The sequence below is a fragment of the Toxorhynchites rutilus genome, chromosome 3, assembly GCF_029784135.1.
Source record: "Toxorhynchites rutilus septentrionalis strain SRP chromosome 3, ASM2978413v1, whole genome shotgun sequence".
Classification (NCBI taxonomy): domain Eukaryota; kingdom Metazoa; phylum Arthropoda; class Insecta; order Diptera; family Culicidae; genus Toxorhynchites; species Toxorhynchites rutilus.
The window spans coordinates 231,559,640-231,577,502 of record NC_073746.1 but is presented as its reverse complement, the minus strand read 5'-3'; the positions used below and the strand labels follow the sequence as shown (position 1 = coordinate 231,577,502).

At 37.7% G+C, this 17,863-nt stretch overlaps 1 protein-coding gene and 1 non-coding gene across 4 annotated transcripts; both read right to left on the bottom strand.

Annotated features, from left to right (window-relative positions):
- Positions 1-1,974: 1,974 nt before the first annotated feature.
- Positions 1,975-17,210, bottom strand: LOC129777615 (uncharacterized). Of its 3 annotated transcripts, none has more exons than XR_008743267.1 (3): positions 17,011-17,210; positions 12,139-16,958; positions 1,975-12,056 (listed from the first exon to the last, which is right to left on the bottom strand). XR_008743267.1 is itself a non-coding variant. In XM_055783989.1 (2 exons), exon 2 carries the CDS (start codon positions 16,928-16,930, stop codon positions 13,160-13,162), a length of 3,771 nt encoding a protein of 1,256 aa, XP_055639964.1. In that variant the 5' UTR covers positions 16,931-16,958; positions 17,011-17,210; the 3' UTR covers positions 1,975-13,159. The 3 variants fall into 3 exon arrangements, 1 of the variants encoding a protein (XP_055639964.1); XR_008743266.1 differs by having other exon boundaries at positions 1,975-12,035; XM_055783989.1 differs by having other exon boundaries at positions 1,975-16,958.
- On the bottom strand, positions 2,908-2,980 carry Trnak-cuu (transfer RNA lysine (anticodon CUU)). The gene has a single exon. It is a non-coding gene; the product is annotated as a tRNA-Lys (tRNA).
- Positions 17,211-17,863: the final 653 nt, after the last annotated feature.

Below are 17,863 nucleotides of genomic sequence, written 5' to 3'. Positions count from 1 at the left end.
GTCCGAACCATGACTACATAGTTAACGTAGGATTACGTTACGATATTTGTTGTATGTTAATTTTTAATATCTCCGAACAAGATGAGATTCTAGATTCGAAGAACATCATCGTGAAATAATCAAGGGGCGAGATTGTGTCACTTGTTATGTCTCAGGGGTATAGCTTGCGATACGTTAACGAGGAGGGAGGTCCAAAATCCATATTTTCTAGCGTTATGCAATTTGTGAACAATGCCACACTATCGATCTAATCACTAATGTCGAGCTGTATTTATTGGAAATTAACGACTGATTGTTTGTAAGAAGCTCATAACAGGAACGTCAAACCTCATGTCTCCTCGACAATCTGGCAAGCAATTTTGGAGTTTGACAGGAATGTGTTCCTGAAATAGTTGATGACCTTCTGCGGGTGAGGGCTGACTTTGGTAATAGATAACGGTTTATGTCGATTATCCCAACAATTTTCCACTCAAAATTGTTATAAATTATAAGACTATTCATCGCTCATCACGATTTTTTTTACAAAAACGGCGTTTTTAACGTATACAGAACGAGTCGCAGATAAAGATGTGATTCATTCGGTCAAATAATGTGGAACCCATACGCCGTAGCAGTTTGCTAGCTGCACTAGATGTTCAGGGACGATGGTTATTGGATATTAGTAGTGAATCTGTTAACTGATCTGTCGCGTACCGAATATTATTCTTAATGGATTCCTCGATTTGATTGACATCAATAGCGGCACGAACTTTCCGGTCCAACCCATAGAATATTTCACAAATTACCACATTTCAATAGAGGGCAATAAAGAGCTTCGCTGCTCGTAACCCTTCTTCAAAGAGCCGTGCACCTTTAAAAGAATTTGTTGTTCGTCTTCCAATTTTGCAAAACCTTGGAAGTTCTGAAGAGATAGAAAGGAAGTGATTTTTGTATCATGAACAGAAACTGGATCAAAGCCCGCATCTAAGAAAACAATGTCGACCATTTTTTATATTACAATACCAAGCCTGTGATGTTATCTTCATCCTGACGGAATAAATTATCCTTTACTAACAATGAAAATGAATCGATCGCTCACAATTTATGTGCATTGGTTTCAGCATATAGATTTCAATGATAAAGATCAAGAAGAGAGAAGTATGGATGCCCGACCGGCACTCTCAGAGTTTCTTTACACAGTACCAGCACCTGCTGAATCGGTCGAAAATTGCATTCTACCTACTTAAAAGTTTTTTTTTGTTTTGACATGGGCCAATCGCCACATACATGCATACAGATTAGACGTAATGTATTAAAAAAAATGAGTCCACGTGGAAATTATCTATACCCCCTCCCACCTTACCGTGGACAAGCGTGGACATTTCGTGACCCCTACCCCCCTAAAGTTGTCCACGTGGTATCTGGACAGCCCTAAGACACATTGTAGAGAAGCGACGATTACCATGTAAGAACATGAATTATGATTTGACGTTTCCCCAAAATATTCCTTTTTTTCTAGGTTTGAAACGAGCATAGTCGTTTCAAATAGAGTTTAAGTAGATTTAACGCCTAGTAGTAGACAACCTATTGGAATCAGACTTAAGTGATAAATCGATGTAGACTCCATATTCAAAAAATGACGCGGCGGGAATTAAGTCACGAACAATATTCGTGAAACCGGAAGCAGTAAGAAAAAAGGACAGGAAAAAGTATTCTAGAATATTCGATAGGTTTCGAATTCACGAAACAAAACCGACTCGATCTTTTCCTTCTGAGCCGCCGAGCGAATCAGTTGATTCTTGGAGTGTTAAATTTCAATAGTTGTTTTGGTGAGATAATATTTAGTCAAGTAAAGTTTTGTGATTTAATTAGAAATTCCTATTCCAGAAATTTTCGGAGTTTTTTTTTTAATAAAAATCGTGAGTTTGTGTGGAATTAAAAAAAACAATAGAAATGAGTCATTTATAGAATTAGACAATAAGTTTTTTGTGTAATTTTAATTTTATTTGTGAATAGGATTATTGTAGAACAATTCTACAAGAAATACGGTTGCAGCAGTTTTTGCGCACCAAGGGAACGGAGGTAAATTTAAAACTAAAAATAAAATATGTATTTTCGGTAGTAGACAGGGCATTAATGACACCATTAATTTATGTAGCCTTGTGGCTCCGCGTCCGGAGTATATTCAATTTATCATTGTGAATCGGTGCGTCGGTAGAATCCCCCGGAGTGGCCTATCGCCTCGTAGTTGCGTACTACTATAGGCCATTCTGGAGTGCGTTGGTCATCGGTGAGGAAGCTCGGTCCCACGGCTGCCGTACGCTACAAGCGGCAACACTCCACCGTGGTTTTTGCCTCAGTCAAGGGAAAAGACTGCCAACGCCAGCGAGATTCCCGAAAACTCACGTCGGTGAGCGGAACACTGTGCGAGCGCATCAGCAAACATCACGCTGCTCCATCGTTCCATCACCGGTGCTGCAACGTCATCGTTCGATTCGTGAGTACCCTGAAACAAAAGTGTGCGCACACAAACCCCTTCCAAGTAGGGAAAACCATTATAGAGATAGGATATACACATAGAGTAGGGCTAAGAGCGACGTCATCGTTAGGAGTTAGGGTTAATTTGGAAAAAATAGACGATTGAAAGAAGGAAAGTTTCTGGATTAGTTTTTTTTTTTTTTTTTTAATTTCACTTAATTTTTGGTGAGTTAATCTAACTGATTTGGTCGATTTGGTTGTTTCCGAAATCGAAAATTTCGGATCGGTTGTAAGTTGGTTGAAAAGTCAATTGAAGGTGGATACTGTCGCGTGGCCAAGCGAAAACGCTAGTCCGGGCAACCATAACTTTGAATCCCGACAGAGGGCCGTGGTCCTCTGGCGCGAAAGTCGGAGATTTTGAAGACCCGAGCAGGATCCCCCTTACATTGGCGCCCAACGTGGGGCTCGAACCCACGACCCTGAGATTAAGAGTCTCATGCTCTACCGACTGAGCTAGCCGGGCGAATCAGTTGATTCTTGGAGTGTTAAATTTCAATAGTTGTTTTGGTGAGATAATATTTAGTCAAGTAAAGTTTTGTGATTTAATTAGAAATTCCTATTCCAGAAATTTTCGGAGTTTTTTTTTAATAAAAATCGTGAGTTTGTGTGGAATTAAAAAAAACAATAGAAGTGAGTCATTTATAGAATTAGACAATAAGTTTTTTGTGTAATTTTAATTTTATTTGTGAATAGGATTATTGTAGAACAATTCTACAAGAAATACGGTTGCAGCAGTTTTTGCGCACCAAGGGAACGGAGGTAAATTTAAAACTAAAAATAAAATATGTATTTTCGGTAGTAGACAGGGCATTAATGACACCATTAATTTATGTAGCCTTGTGGCTCCGCGTCCGGAGTATATTCAATTTATCATTGTGAATCGGTGCGTCGGTAGAATCCCCCGGAGTGGCCTATCGCCTCGTAGTTGCGTACTACTATAGGCCATTCTGGAGTGCGTTGGTCATCGGTGAGGAAGCTCGGTCCCACGGCTGCCGTACGCTACAAGCGGCAACACTCCACCGTGGTTTTTGCCTCAGTCAAGGGAAAAGACTGCCAACGCCAGCGAGATTCCCGAAAACTCACGTCGGTGAGCGGAACACTGTGCGAGCGCATCAGCAAACATCACGCTGCTCCATCGTTCCATCACCGGTGCTGCAACGTCATCGTTCGATTCGTGAGTACCCTGAAACAAAAGTGTGCGCACACAAACCCCTTCCAAGTAGGGAAAACCATTATAGAGATAGGATATACACATAGAGTAGGGCTAAGAGCGACGTCATCGTTAGGAGTTAGGGTTAATTTGGAAAAAATAGACGATTGAAAGAAGGAAAGTTTCTGGATTAGTTTTTTTTTTTTTTTTAATTTCACTTAATTTTTGGTGAGTTAATCTAACTGATTTGGTCGATTTGGTTGTTTCCGAAATCGAAAATTTCGGATCGGTTGTAAGTTGGTTGAAAAGTCAATTGAAGGTGGATACTGTCGCGTGGCCAAGCGAAAACGCTAGTCCGGGCAACCATAACTTTGAATCCCGACAGAGGGCCGTGGTCCTCTGGCGCGAAAGTCGGAGATTTTGAAGACCCGAGCAGGATCCCCCTTACAGGTTCAATGTTGTGTGTGCGAGCCGAAAACATTTGAAGAGGTAAACGATCAGCCATTTCATGCCAAACTGATATAGTGGTTCTCAGATTTTTGTCAAAAGTGGTTATTTTTTTCGTTTATGAGATATCATTTTTCAATGGCTGCGATAGGAGAAATAAGGAAAAGTGGCACATTGCAATGATGGACGAAATAGAGGCACTGAAATCGAATGACACCTGAGAATTGGCTTATTGATGTCCAACCGGGTTTGGAACAATCAATTGAACACATATCTTTTTGATTCTAAGATTCCTTTCCAATAAAACTTTTTTTATTTCGACTCAAACCATTCGCCAATCCATTTTCACCATCTTTAAATACGGCGAAGTGCTGCTCTGCAAATACGTTTGGATTGGTTTAAGGTTATAATAGAACAACAAGAATAATAAAATAATAAGCTCTACAAAATCAATAATATCTCTCGAAGAAATGCCCAAATGTGTCCGGAATTCAACCCTTTAAGGTAAAGGTGGAAGGAAGCCATTGTAGTAGTGAAGGTAAAACCACGTGTAAAAATGAGGTAATAGTGCGTAACATGAGCAAATTTATAACACATGTGAATTGGGGCTGTTATGAACACGTTAAGACCCATTTTTTGACTTTTGACGTCGACTTTTTCTGAAAGCATAGGCAGCCGTCGCAGTGTTCCTAGCTCTGCAATATAATTTTCTTAACCAATGTTAAAGTTGCTAAAACTTACATTATAGACCCATTAAACGTAAAAATAATAATTATATTGATATCAACACAATTTTATTTTATTGATTTTCATGACATGAAACGCTATGACTCAGGAATAACATTTCATTAAGGGGTTTTTATAGCTGTTTCGATTATATTGTCTGGCATCAGTGTCGAAAAAATAACGATGCTTTCACCAATACAAACAAAACCATTGCAGAAAATTGAAAAATTAAAATTTAACTTTCAGAGCAGTAGCCCGAGTTTTACGACGTTTTCACTATACAGTGCGACGGCAGATGAAAATTTAATATCTTGTGAGTAATCGATTAGTGTCTGGTTGATATTACTTGATGGGAAGTGTGCGAAAACGACTATTTTCTTCACACTGTTTCGCAAGATCATTGATTTTCGGGCGAGGAGTGAGCGAGGGAGATGAAAGAAATGAGCGCCATTGTGGCAGCCATTTGTGGCTTCCTTCCACCTTCACCTTAACGGGCCGTGAGCAGTAGGCATGTAATCAACGCAAACTACAATACCTACAACATCGACATTTTTACATGCTAAAATACACAAAAACAGTTTTTTTCAATACGCAAAACATTTAAAAACATTGAAAAAAATGATGGCAATATAGTTGCCACTGCCCGTCTAGCGGCATACACTTGATGGTAAACATGTTTTTTTCATATTTGCATTTTTGATTTGATGTTAGTTTCTACAAAAAAAACTAATAAAACTCATGATCAGACTCAGCTGGTCCTAAACAGTTCATATGTATTGAAAACTACAACAAATTGACTGTGCTTCCATGACTTTTCGGAAAATTTGCCTTGCCGCTCTAAATTGGTAGTTGTTAACACGAAAATGGCTTCAAAATGAATAGTTTTTTTAATTTTTCGCGCTCATAAAAACCAGGTGTGTTGCTTATCTAGAACTAGTTATTACATAAGGCTAGAAGTGATAATTTATTGTTAAAGAAGAGAAAAAAATAAAATGGTTGGTGACAATATAGTTGCCACTACCCGGAAAAGGGTTAAAGCAAAAGTGTTGGGAATTGAATATTTTCATGGTTTTCATGGTGATTCCTAAAACCGGACAAACCATGATCAAAGATGGACAAATCATGATCATAATTTCTCTTTGAAGGAAATCGTTAACGCCTCGTTTGAACGCCTTAAATGCGATTCACATACAACATCCACGTCACGTCCACGTTCCGTCACGTCCACGTTCCGTCACGTCACGTTACGTCAGTTATTCTACCATGCATTTCTTATGGAAACATTCACATACACCGGCAACGTAACGACCCGTCAGCATACGTTCAACGAAAACGACCGGCAGGATTTGTAGAAAAGAATAATTGACGGAGACGGACGGCTCGTTTGGTTTTTGTCTGGGCTTTGTGTCTCGGCTTTTTTTCGGTTGTATTTTTTATGCCAACATATCTCTTGATTCCAAACTTCGGAGTCAAAATCATTCGCGACTAGCCGAGAAAAATAGTCTATATATTATTATTGTTGGATAAGGGTCAGGACTACGGGGTTTAAGCATTCAAATAACATAATTCAATGATTTTCATTCATTTTCTCCATATTTAGAACTGATTCTAGGTATGCTGATTCGAAAGAGGTCATTGCAAGTTAAAACTGTTGTAGGTGGCGACACCATGAATAACATTTAATAAATCATTCATTTGACATTTGACGTGACGGTGCTGGTGTGAGCATTGACTGCATGTATGAATTGGTGAAGACGTTGACAGAACGTGAACGTTCTTTTCCGTAACGTTCTATGTGAATCGCACATTATGGTATTAACTAGAGACTTGAGGCTTTTCAACAAATTCAAACTCGTCTTGTTTACATATGATTCCCATGAAGAAAAATCGATTTATACTTACTAGCTAGGTAGTGCGGACTGAATCAAAACGGCTGTCAAAAAAGATCCAATTGAAATGTCAAAAGAGATCCAACGATCAGGAGTGTTATTTTTCTTATGATAATCAACACCATAAAAGAGGTATTGTTGTCAAGGGCAAAAATAATTAAAATTATAAAATGAACGAACTACATTTTTCCGTCAATTATTTAATTAACCATTGCATCTCTGGAAGAGCATCTCAGCCTTTCACTGAGCAACGCATTTTTAATGTCCCTTCTCTTTGACATAACATTTTTCCGAACGAAATAAAAGCAAACGAAGTCAAAGTCACGTAAATGTTTACTCCTGCGATTTGAAAATATTCGATAAAAAGTGGAAGGAAGAGATGCCAGATGATTTTTAAAAAAAGTCTGTAAAAACATGTGAATGTCTGTTAAAAATGTGGAAAAGTCTGTAAAAGTGTGCAGATCTATAGAAATGTCTTTTAACGTTAATTTTCACATATTCATTAATACTTTGTACATCGCGATGCACGTAAGATTGTATTTTGTATATATATATAAGTTATGTCAGCTCAACTGACCCGCCTCAAAGAGCAGCAACGGACATTGGAAGAAGCACTAAACGCGCTTCAACCAACAGAACAAAACCAAGCTCAGAAACTGAAACAATTGAGCAAACAACCAAAACAAACATAAACACAGACCTCAGCCACATGGAAGAGATAAGCTACGACGAGAATAGGAAATGCGATAGGAGAACGAGTTTTTACCACCAGCGATGAAGCGATACACAGGAGACTGCGATAAGGATAAGTGCAGCGTGACATAGAAACGTTTCTCGCTTGGTTAAAGAATAATAATAAACCAGTCTTAAGTCAGATGTCTTAGAGTTTACATCATTCTTCCGAAAGCCCGAATAGGGTCCTTAACTTATATACAGCCATTCCATGCCAAACCAATATAGTGGTTCTCAGATCTTCGTCAAAAGTGGTAATTTTGTTCTTTATCGCAAAACATTAAACTCGTATTTTTTTTATTTTTTCATTCGGGTGCCCATTTCCGTTTTAGGGTGATCCAAAAAATTATTTTTTCCACTTTTCCCAGAATGACTTTTTTCAAAAATTTATAATTTTTAACCGATTTAGATGATCGACATATCAAATTGAAGCCAATGAGCTTTAATTGAGAAATATTGAACTTGCAGATAATATGGATCCTATTTTCGTAATTATTGATTGCAGTCGTTTTTTTAATGTTTGCATGGCTTTGGACTTGAAAGCTGAGAGTTTTTTACATAAAATATCTCGATATCAGAGATGCTATTTTTTCGTTTATGAAATATGATTTTTCAGAACTAATCGATGGTTCGAAAAACAATTTTTCCCCATTTTTCCCACTACAAAAAGTCATAACTTTTGAACTATTGGACCGATTCATATCATCGGCATATCAAATTGAAGCTTACGAGTTATTTTTCTTTGAAAAAATATTACTTTTGAGAAAAATTGAATTTTTGTTTTTGTAATTATTGATTGAGTTAGTTTTTCATAGTTTTCTCGGTTAAAGATAGGAGCGCTATATTTTTTTATATTTTTTATGGAAAGCTGAGGATTATTTACCTAACATATCTCGATATCAGAGATGCTATAATTATCGCTTTTAAGTTATAATTTTGGAAATTTAACATGTTTTAAGTCTTCGATCAATATTCATGTGTGACTAAACTAGACCTATGCTACTAGAACCCAATGTTCCCGCAATTGTGATATTTTTCAAATTTTCTTCAATTTAATATATCGATCATCTAAATCGGTTGAGTAGTTCAGATGTTATGATTTTTTGCAGAAAGTTATTTTTGGACAAAGGGGGAAAAATGATTTTCCGAACCATCGGGTAACTTTGAAAAATCATATCTAAAAAAACGAAAAAATAGCATATCTGATATCGAGATATGTTATGTAAAAAATCCTCACCTTTCAAGAAAAAATATAAAAAAATATAGCGCCCTCTAGTCCAGAGTCATAAAAAAATAAAAAACGACTACAATCAATAATTACTAAAATATAACTATTTTTTTCGCAAGTTAAATATTTTCCAATAAAAGGCTATGTCATTAGTTTCAATTTTATATGTCGATCATCTAAATCGGTTCAGTGATTCAAAAGTTTCATTTGTCATTTTTGGGAAAATGTGGAAAAATTTGATTTTTCGGACCACTTAATAACTTATGTGTTGTAAGTGTGTTTAAATGTTTCAACGATCTACACATACATACACACACATACATACGCGCTATTAATTTTTATAAAAATCAGTATTTCTTCATTGATATATTGGACATCCACCAAGGCTTGCGGTCTTGTTGTTGATGAAATTTATAAGAAAATGCAGTGTATATTTTCCATCCGCCATGCAAGGCTATACAAGTTTTAGATAACCCCACGGTCATGAACCATGTCTGTGGTAACAATATCGAACAGTAACCCATATTTTGTCATAAGCAGACCCGAAAGCGAATGTAAGTTGTTGAAAAAAGAATGAAAATTTTTATTCGATGTTGTTTAAATACTCAGAAGACATAGTCCTGACACTAACTTAACTATTTATCAATAAATCTACTTGCATTTCAGCAAAACAATCTTATCTAGAACAGAAAATAATTATCAGAGACAATTTTCGTTCAAGATTTTTCCTTACCTGCAGAGAATGCAATTTTTCATTAATTGTGAATAACTCTCTTTCGTCTGCAATGATGTCAGGGCAAAAGTACTTATGTGTATGAGTTCCAAACTTCATACACACCAGATTGGCCAACCAGAAAGACTGCTGGGCCACAGGTTGAGTATCGCTGGTCTAACGTCATGTGTATTGATATAAACTAAATATAATAACTTTTCTGTATTAAAACTATGGAAAAATGTCATATGGTGAGTCAAATATCTTTGATGTGATGAATAGAGCCTCTTATTTTCCAAAAACCTGTAAAATATTGTTATATCCAAAAAGTCTACGACAAAAATAAGTTTTTTACAGATATGTCTGTAAATTTACAAACATATTTGTAAATCTGGCATCTCTGGTGGTCTGAAAATTTATTGCAAGAAATCGCTTGAAAACATGCATGAATTTGCTTGAAAATGAAGTGGACTGAGTCCGCACCACTTAGCTTACTAGTTGCGTGAAACCCTAAAACAGACAAACCAACAATATTGCTACTCCGACATTAAGACGGAGCCAAGATATATTCATACAAAAAATGTCACTATTCTACTGATCCAAAATCCGGAACAGACCCACGATCGCATAACCAGTGAGTAACGGCCGTGGAACTCAAGGTTTTGTTAAAGCCAAAAATTTAAATTATCGCGAAACCCTACTGGAAGCGCTATAGGTGTTTAAAAACGGAAAAATGAAGATGAAGATCATCTTCATCCAAAATTCGGCCTTCGGATTGCCCGACAGTTCCTTGGCCAGAATTCAAGAGCACGAGCACTTAGATACGTATCTTCCTATGACATCAGGAAGTGCCGGACAGATAAAAGTTTCTGATTAACTTATAGTGCCAAATTCTGCAAAAACTATAAAGTTAATAAGGTTTATTAGAGGAAGATAAAAAAAATCTCAAAAACTGTCACTATTTTTTTACCTCTAAAGTGTTATTTAAAGTTACACTTAGAATGATGTGAGGGTTCTGTTTATTGGAAAATTCTTCCAAATCTGGAAGCTATCATATGGAAGCACTAGATTTATCACTTAGCGTATCAGGCAAACGTATGCCGTCCGACACTCGTTAAAGCTCGGTCGGACATTGCAAAAGGATCGTATCCTATGTTTCAAACTAACCGGGCAATCAGTGGAACACAGGTTTGGGTGTTAGACACCGCCGCTTCCGACGGCGAGTCGGCGGTGGACTCGAATCGCGCATCTTGGCGGTTTGGGCCTCGATTCTAATTCTTGTTAAATTGGGATTTCGCCCCAATTACATTCATCTCAAAATAAATTTCGAAAAACGAAAACGAAATATTAATCTCTATATATATAAAAATGTTCTGTTCGTTTGTGTACGCGTCAAAAACTCGAAAAGTACGGAACCGATTGAGCTCAAAGTTGTACACAATATACAATCCACTTCAAGGAGTGTTGTTACGGCATAAAAAATTGGAAAATTGGAAAAAAGATGATTTTATATATGACCAGAGTGCGTTTCTGAAATTGAGCTTCTAATGAAAATCGACTATTCAGTAATGAATATGTGTTCTATGTGAGTGAAACATCTTTTTTCCACGTGTTTGACAAAATCATGAACTGAAACTGTGTTTCGAAGTGATTTAAAATTTATCGATTTCCGTCATCTATCTCTATACATATAAAAGTTTTCTGTTCGTTTGTGTGCGCGTTAAAAGCTCGAAAAGTACTGATTGAGGTCAAACTATGATACAATATACAAAACAACCAAACACATCTCGGATTGTTGTTACAACATAAAAAAATGAAAAATTCAACTCAACCATGCAACCACAATGTGACACAGCAAAGCGTGACAGGGTACAGCTAGTTTATAATAGAAAATCTGTGAGGCATTTAGAACCATCATGTTTTCCCCCGCCACAATATTTCTAGACTACTACACTTTTTCTGAACGGTCGTTCCTGTTGCACTCGCTTTCTGGTGCGATTTATTCCGATCACGAACAAAAGCATTCATGGTATAATAGAAAAAAAATCAATCAATGCATCCAAGTTTGACATCTGTCAGAGTACAAGTATTATAATATCTCCAGGTGTATGGCACGATTCTCGCTATCTCACTGTACCTACCGTCACCGCCTATCTCACTATCCGTCTGCTGTAAAAGTTCATCATCGACATCAGTCGGATATTGATGTGCTTACCAAATGGTGTGATGTAAATGGCATGGAAGTAAATGTACGGAAGTGCAATGCTAAAACATTCGCTAGGTCACGTTCACCAATTATTTTCGGCTACAAAATGTCATCCTCGAACTTTGAACGAGTCACCGTAATAAAAGATCTCGGTGTATATTTGGATCACAATCTAAAATTCGCTGAACACGTAGTATTAACCACCGCCAGATGTCGGGTGTCATACGTAGGATCACTCTATCATTCGAAAATGTGTACTGCCTGAAAACCTTGTACTGTTCTATTGTTCGCAATGTACTAGAGTATGCCGCTCCAGTATGGGCACCATTTCATAATGTTCACATCCGGAGTATTGAAAGCGTGCAAAAGTGCTTCATCCGCTACGCTCTTCGCCGGCTACCGTGGTTGGATCCTCTACACTTGCCTGCCTAGAAAATAGGAGAATAATTCTACAGCGGCTGTTAATTTTCGATATCGTTTCCTACAACATCGACTATGTTGAACTACTAGCAAAAATTCATTTTCACGCACCATTGAGACCGACTCGACATGTTGAGTTTCTCCCAGAACAAAACTCATCGTACTCAATACGGACAGAACAACCCACTGGATACATGTTGCCGTTTATTTAATGAAGTTTTCGAAAAATTTTACTTTAACATCTAAAAAAATACGTTTAGATTAAGAATTAGTTCATAAGTGTCTGAGCGATGTATTTTTCTCGAAGACTTATAATATAATAGCTATCACGGTAAATTGATAATTCGCGATGACAGTGGCATAACGTCGACGTCTGGTGGCGACTTCAAATTAGGGCCATAATTTGGGTCCCAAACTCGTTAGTGTAATCTCTATCAGATTAGAAGACACGAAGCCGGTTTTTAAATTTTTAAATTTGATTGAAAATTTTTACATCATGTTATTTAATTACGTTAAACATGTATTTCTGACTTTCATTCAATCATATGGCTATACAATTCCAACATTGTTGCTGAATTTTTTCGTTATAATATAAAGTTGTCTTCATAAACAATTTTCTCATGAGACTTTTTTCACCACCTGCAAGGAAGGAAGGAAGGTATTGAATTAGAGAGACTTTAAACTCTGAGAGTTCATTCGTCTCTTACCACCTGCAAACAAAAATGATTTTAATTTAAATAGAATACTAATATGATATAGAAAAGCTTATTTTCATTCATAAAAAAAGTCTGCAGTCTGCGGGGGCTATTACGCTCCCCTAAACTAGTGAGCGAAGCTGAATGCCGTCAACGCTGATCGCTGTTTTGAAGAAAATAAATACTTTTGACGTTTGAGATGATGGCACCAAAAACATGGCGGGTGCCGTACAGCTGAATATTCCGAACCACGAAAAAGATAATTCTATATTACAGAATGAATACAAAACAGAGAGTAGATATTATGATATCATGTATGTATTCAAGTAATTAAAACCGAAAAGAAAACATATATGTGTTAAATATATTTATAAAATAAAGCAAATGCATATATATTTACATATATAAAATTTATAAATCAAAACAAATAATAATAATTAGTAAACTACGGAAAACTTCTTGAAAAATGTTTCATCAATTTTTCGTTTAATTTCTCCTATTTGAATACTTCTCATCAATTCAAGGCAGTGGTTGTCAAGTGCAAATTGAGATTCAAATGTCCACGTGAACAAATCGAACATGATTTGTACCATGTCAACTCTCTTGTCAATTAGCAACTTTTTGGTGATTCCTTCCTCACCGACGCTGCTCGCGAACACGCGCAAGACTTCGTTGTATTCGAGGAAGCATCCAACCGATGCCTTACAATACGTGTCTTTCGCCCATTTGATTACCTGCTGCAAAATCTGACTGTTATTGTGCCGAACAATCAACTCCACATACCCCGCCAAACGCCTTGTGATATAGCCTTCAAGAGCCGCTCTTTCTTCCGCGCTGAATTCCGCTGACAACCCGATAAGCCAGTTGAAAACTTTCGGGAACGGTTTGCGACACGCCATGGCAATAAAATCTTCATCCTCAGCAAAGTCGGTCAAATATTTACGCACGAAATCGGTGGGGTTTTTCTTCTGCAGAATTGCCAACAATTGCACAATCTGATACTCGCCGAGTAATTTAAGATTGATTGCATGATCGATTACCGGTTGACTTCCGAATCGGAATTTTAGCTTTCCCTTGATAGAGGATGGAAGACTATCGTAGAGCACCTCGAAAACGTTGAACACGGAAGCGTTGAAGCTATTGCGAATCAACGTATATACGACTTTTTCGGTGCAGTGAAAGCGTAGATAGTTGTGTAATTGTTGCATCTTATCCGGATGAAGTCGGGTGGTAGGATGAGGTATGAATTGGTCACGTTCCTCTGAGGTTTCATTCTCACAGTCGATGGATTGAAGAGCCGTTGTCGCTTCAATATGGTCTATATGGAAATCCAAAAATCTCGAAGTAAGACAAACACGTGATGTGCACAGATGTTGATCCATGAATGCCCGGAATGTTCGTTCCTCTGAGGAATAAGTTAGATAGAACAATGCCAGAAAAAAGTTGAGATATGTTTGATGTATAAACCCAATCGAGGGCTTCAAACGCACTAATCCATACACCTGCAGCTCATCACACAGCTTCTGAATATCTTGTTGTTGTTGTGTTCGGGACACTTCACATTTCATATGCTTTTGCCTTTGTCTCTCTACGAGTTGGTCGTGAATAAGAAATGCCAATTTGATGTGTTCATTCATGATGGGAGTGCGCGCAGTTCTCATAATCAGTTCGTGTGCCCTGTTAGTGATACTGAAATGTTTCGATATGCTATCCAACTTCGAGTCCACAAATCGCATAACAACACTACCAATTTGGTACGACTGGGGTAGCTCAAAATCTTCGGAACGAATATCATTCTGATAGATAACGGCAATCATGTTCGTTTGCAGAGGAATCCCCAGAAGTGTATTATCTCGAAGAATATTTCTAAATTTATCAATAATACATTTCGTATTCTGTTCAACTCGCAAGCGTGTTGCCTCGTCTTCAATACTGTCTATGCACCAGAAGCTTTTCAAATAGTCGAACTGGTTGGATGGACTAAATGGATCCAGTTTACACACTAGGGAGTGAGGAAAAATGTTTTTGATGACATCTTCACAATGCGGTTTAGTTGCTATGAATAATTTGTTTATGTTGGTTCTCGAAATAGCTTCGATAAGCTGCTCCAGGGCTTCACTGCTCATGTTGCTAACCTCGTCGAAACTATCCATCAGCAGGACGACTTTTCTCGCGAAAAACATTTTCTTCACTATCAGCTGCTCTAAAGCATCATCTGCTTCCAGAATACGGAACATCATATCGATAACATCGCCTTCGAAATGCGTTACAGCTGCTTTGCAATCCATAAATGCCACCAAATAATCTGGATTATTTTTTCTCAGCGTTACCGCAATATTGACCAGTTCAATACTTTTGCCCATCCCGGATTGATCGGAAATAACAATTGGCGATGATATTGAACATTTCTCGAAATCAACGATTACATTTCCATTCTGTTTCAAATCTCTAGTAACAAAATGTGGATCCAACTCAAGATCATCCGCTCCAATGTATACATTCTTCTGACTTCGATAAAGCGCTAACGCTAATTCAGAATTCTCCTTTTTGAAGAGTTGATCGGAAAAAATATCATCTGCTTTTGTAAGTGATCCAAACAGGTGAATTTTTGTGTTCTTAATAACTTTCTTGTTACTTGGGGAGAGCAGATCAACATCGAATTCATCCTCGAAATAGAGACAATTAAATGGCATTTCCCCTATTGGTGTACTTCCAAGGAATATTATTTTTACCTCGGTGTTTTCGAATTCCATCATGATTCGATTTGCAACATCGCTGCTCACAAAACTAACGATAATGAATTCAAGACCATTCTTTGCAAGCTCTGCGATATTTAAAATTGTCTGGATTTGGTCAGAATTCCTAATGAAATTGTCTTGCCTGAAAGCTAGATACCGCTTTCCATGTGGCTGCAGCTCAGCCTCTACTAACGACAGGACCCTGTGAACACTGATTTCTAGGTCTTGAACAGTTTTTACATACAAATATTTCTTCACAACCTCTATTTGTTCCTTCAGCTTTTGAATGCCTCCGGATTGAAATTTCAGCTTTGAATTTACGGTATGATCCATCGTGTTCCGCAAGCAAAGCAATGTAAAAAGATGGTTTATTCGATCTCTTCCTATCATAGTTCCAAAAGTACATTTCTCTACCAATGTACAAAGCTCATCATAATCGACACAAAAGCTTTTCGACAGGAATTTCTTCATATCCTGCAGTTTGGGAACATTTACGTAGAAGACAAAGCGATTGAAAAAATCCTCCAGATCCTGCTGCACTGGTTCGTATCCGTCTATTTTCCACGTTGCTCCTTTGCCTTTCTTGAACTTCTGATCAACAATCAGCTCGAAATAGTTCCTATAGAACTCGCAATTCAAATCTTCCATGCGAAACTGGCCTAAATTCTTCTCGGAGAATTTTTTCATCATGGCTCGTTCGAAAAGTTCCCTGAATAGAAGGGTTCCCTCAAGTAGGCATTCATCTCCAGCGATAAACTCCTCGCGAAATTTCGCTATATTATTTACGACTTCTTCTCCTTCATAATTTTCAACTTCGTTTCCTTCGTTATTTATAACTTCTGTTGCCATCACCCGAAAGTAATCTTTCGCAGCACGCTTCGTGTCCCACAGTTGTTTCTTGAACATCACATCGACAAATTTCTCGGCGATAACTGCCAGAGGATGCGCCATTTTCAAGAACAATTGTGCGTAATCCTGGTACTGCACTATCCTATAACGATCGTATAGAAAATCTCGATCTTCCGAACCAAGAACATCAAATCCAACATCAGGATCATATTCTTCGCATAATGCCCGCGCATCACTGGCAAAATCCATATGCGTCCAGATGATCAGCTCCTGTAGTTGCTCTAGTGAAATCTTCTGTTTAATTTCAAGAAAAGATCTGAAATACTTGAACACATAGAACCTGCTTTTAGGACCATCCCATAGGCCGTGATTGTCAATTGATTTGTCCGTTTTTGCCTGCTTGACCTGCAAGGCATAGGTCATTTTGTTCCCGCCAGCGGGTGTGACATGAAATACAACATCGTCCAGCGCCCCGAACTCCCGAATAGCATTTCCGATATCGTATGTTTCGATACGGTTGTTGTTCTGCCGTAGTTGATGAATGCAGTACACAAGCGTTTGTAGCTGATAAAAGTAACCATCGGGAACATTTTCCCGCTGATTAGAGGATGCTCCGGCCATAGATGATAGATACAATGAAATATAAATGCTAAAAGTAAGTAGTTAGCAATAAAATGCAAGTATGATGAATACGAGTATACCTTTTCTAAAAATAATATTAGTAGATGGTGAACATGAGATGAATGATTCCAATGACTCATTATGAAGCCGCGATACCGGTGATTTGTTTTTGTTTTTGAAAATTTCAATCAATGGATGCAATTTTGCCACACGGGCAACATTTATAAATACGAACCAAGATGTTTGTACCAAGACGGGTCTATGGTACTAGGTGAGGCCATTTTGTCACTAAGTTGGTTAGGGGAGCGGTATATGAAAACAGTACGGAAGAAAGCAGAAGGGAATTATTTCCTTGAAGCGTGAAAGAGACAGACTGATCACGAGCGAGCTCCGGCACAAGCGTATTGTGTTTTGTTTACAAACTAAACACAGTAGATTTCCAAGATGGCTGAAGAGTGGTTTTAGCAAGTTGGCCCACCTTAGGATATACTTCTACGCGCCTTGGTTTGTACCAGGGGTACGACTAAAACGTCAAATCCCTCATATTGCCAGTGTACCCAATATTGCTGCGGTTTACTGACATTTTGGTTCAATCAATTACTGTTGTTTACAACTCGGTCCGGTTATATAGTCGAATAGTGGCTAACTTTAAACTCCATGTTAAATGTGAACACCTCCATGTGAAACCGAAATATGAAAATCGCTCATGCAGTTAGAATAAAGCAGCGCATTTTTCGATTTCAATCCTCGTAAATGATATGTTGATAAACAAATGACGCCATATTGATTTGGATTTTGGGTAGCCTATATTCAATTGATGTCTAACCCCTGGTTTGTACGGTAGGGGCTGTAACTACACCCAGAAAACAGATTACCAAAATAGGCTACCAAATCTTTGGTACGGCATTCTACGTACAGTAGAATGTACATATT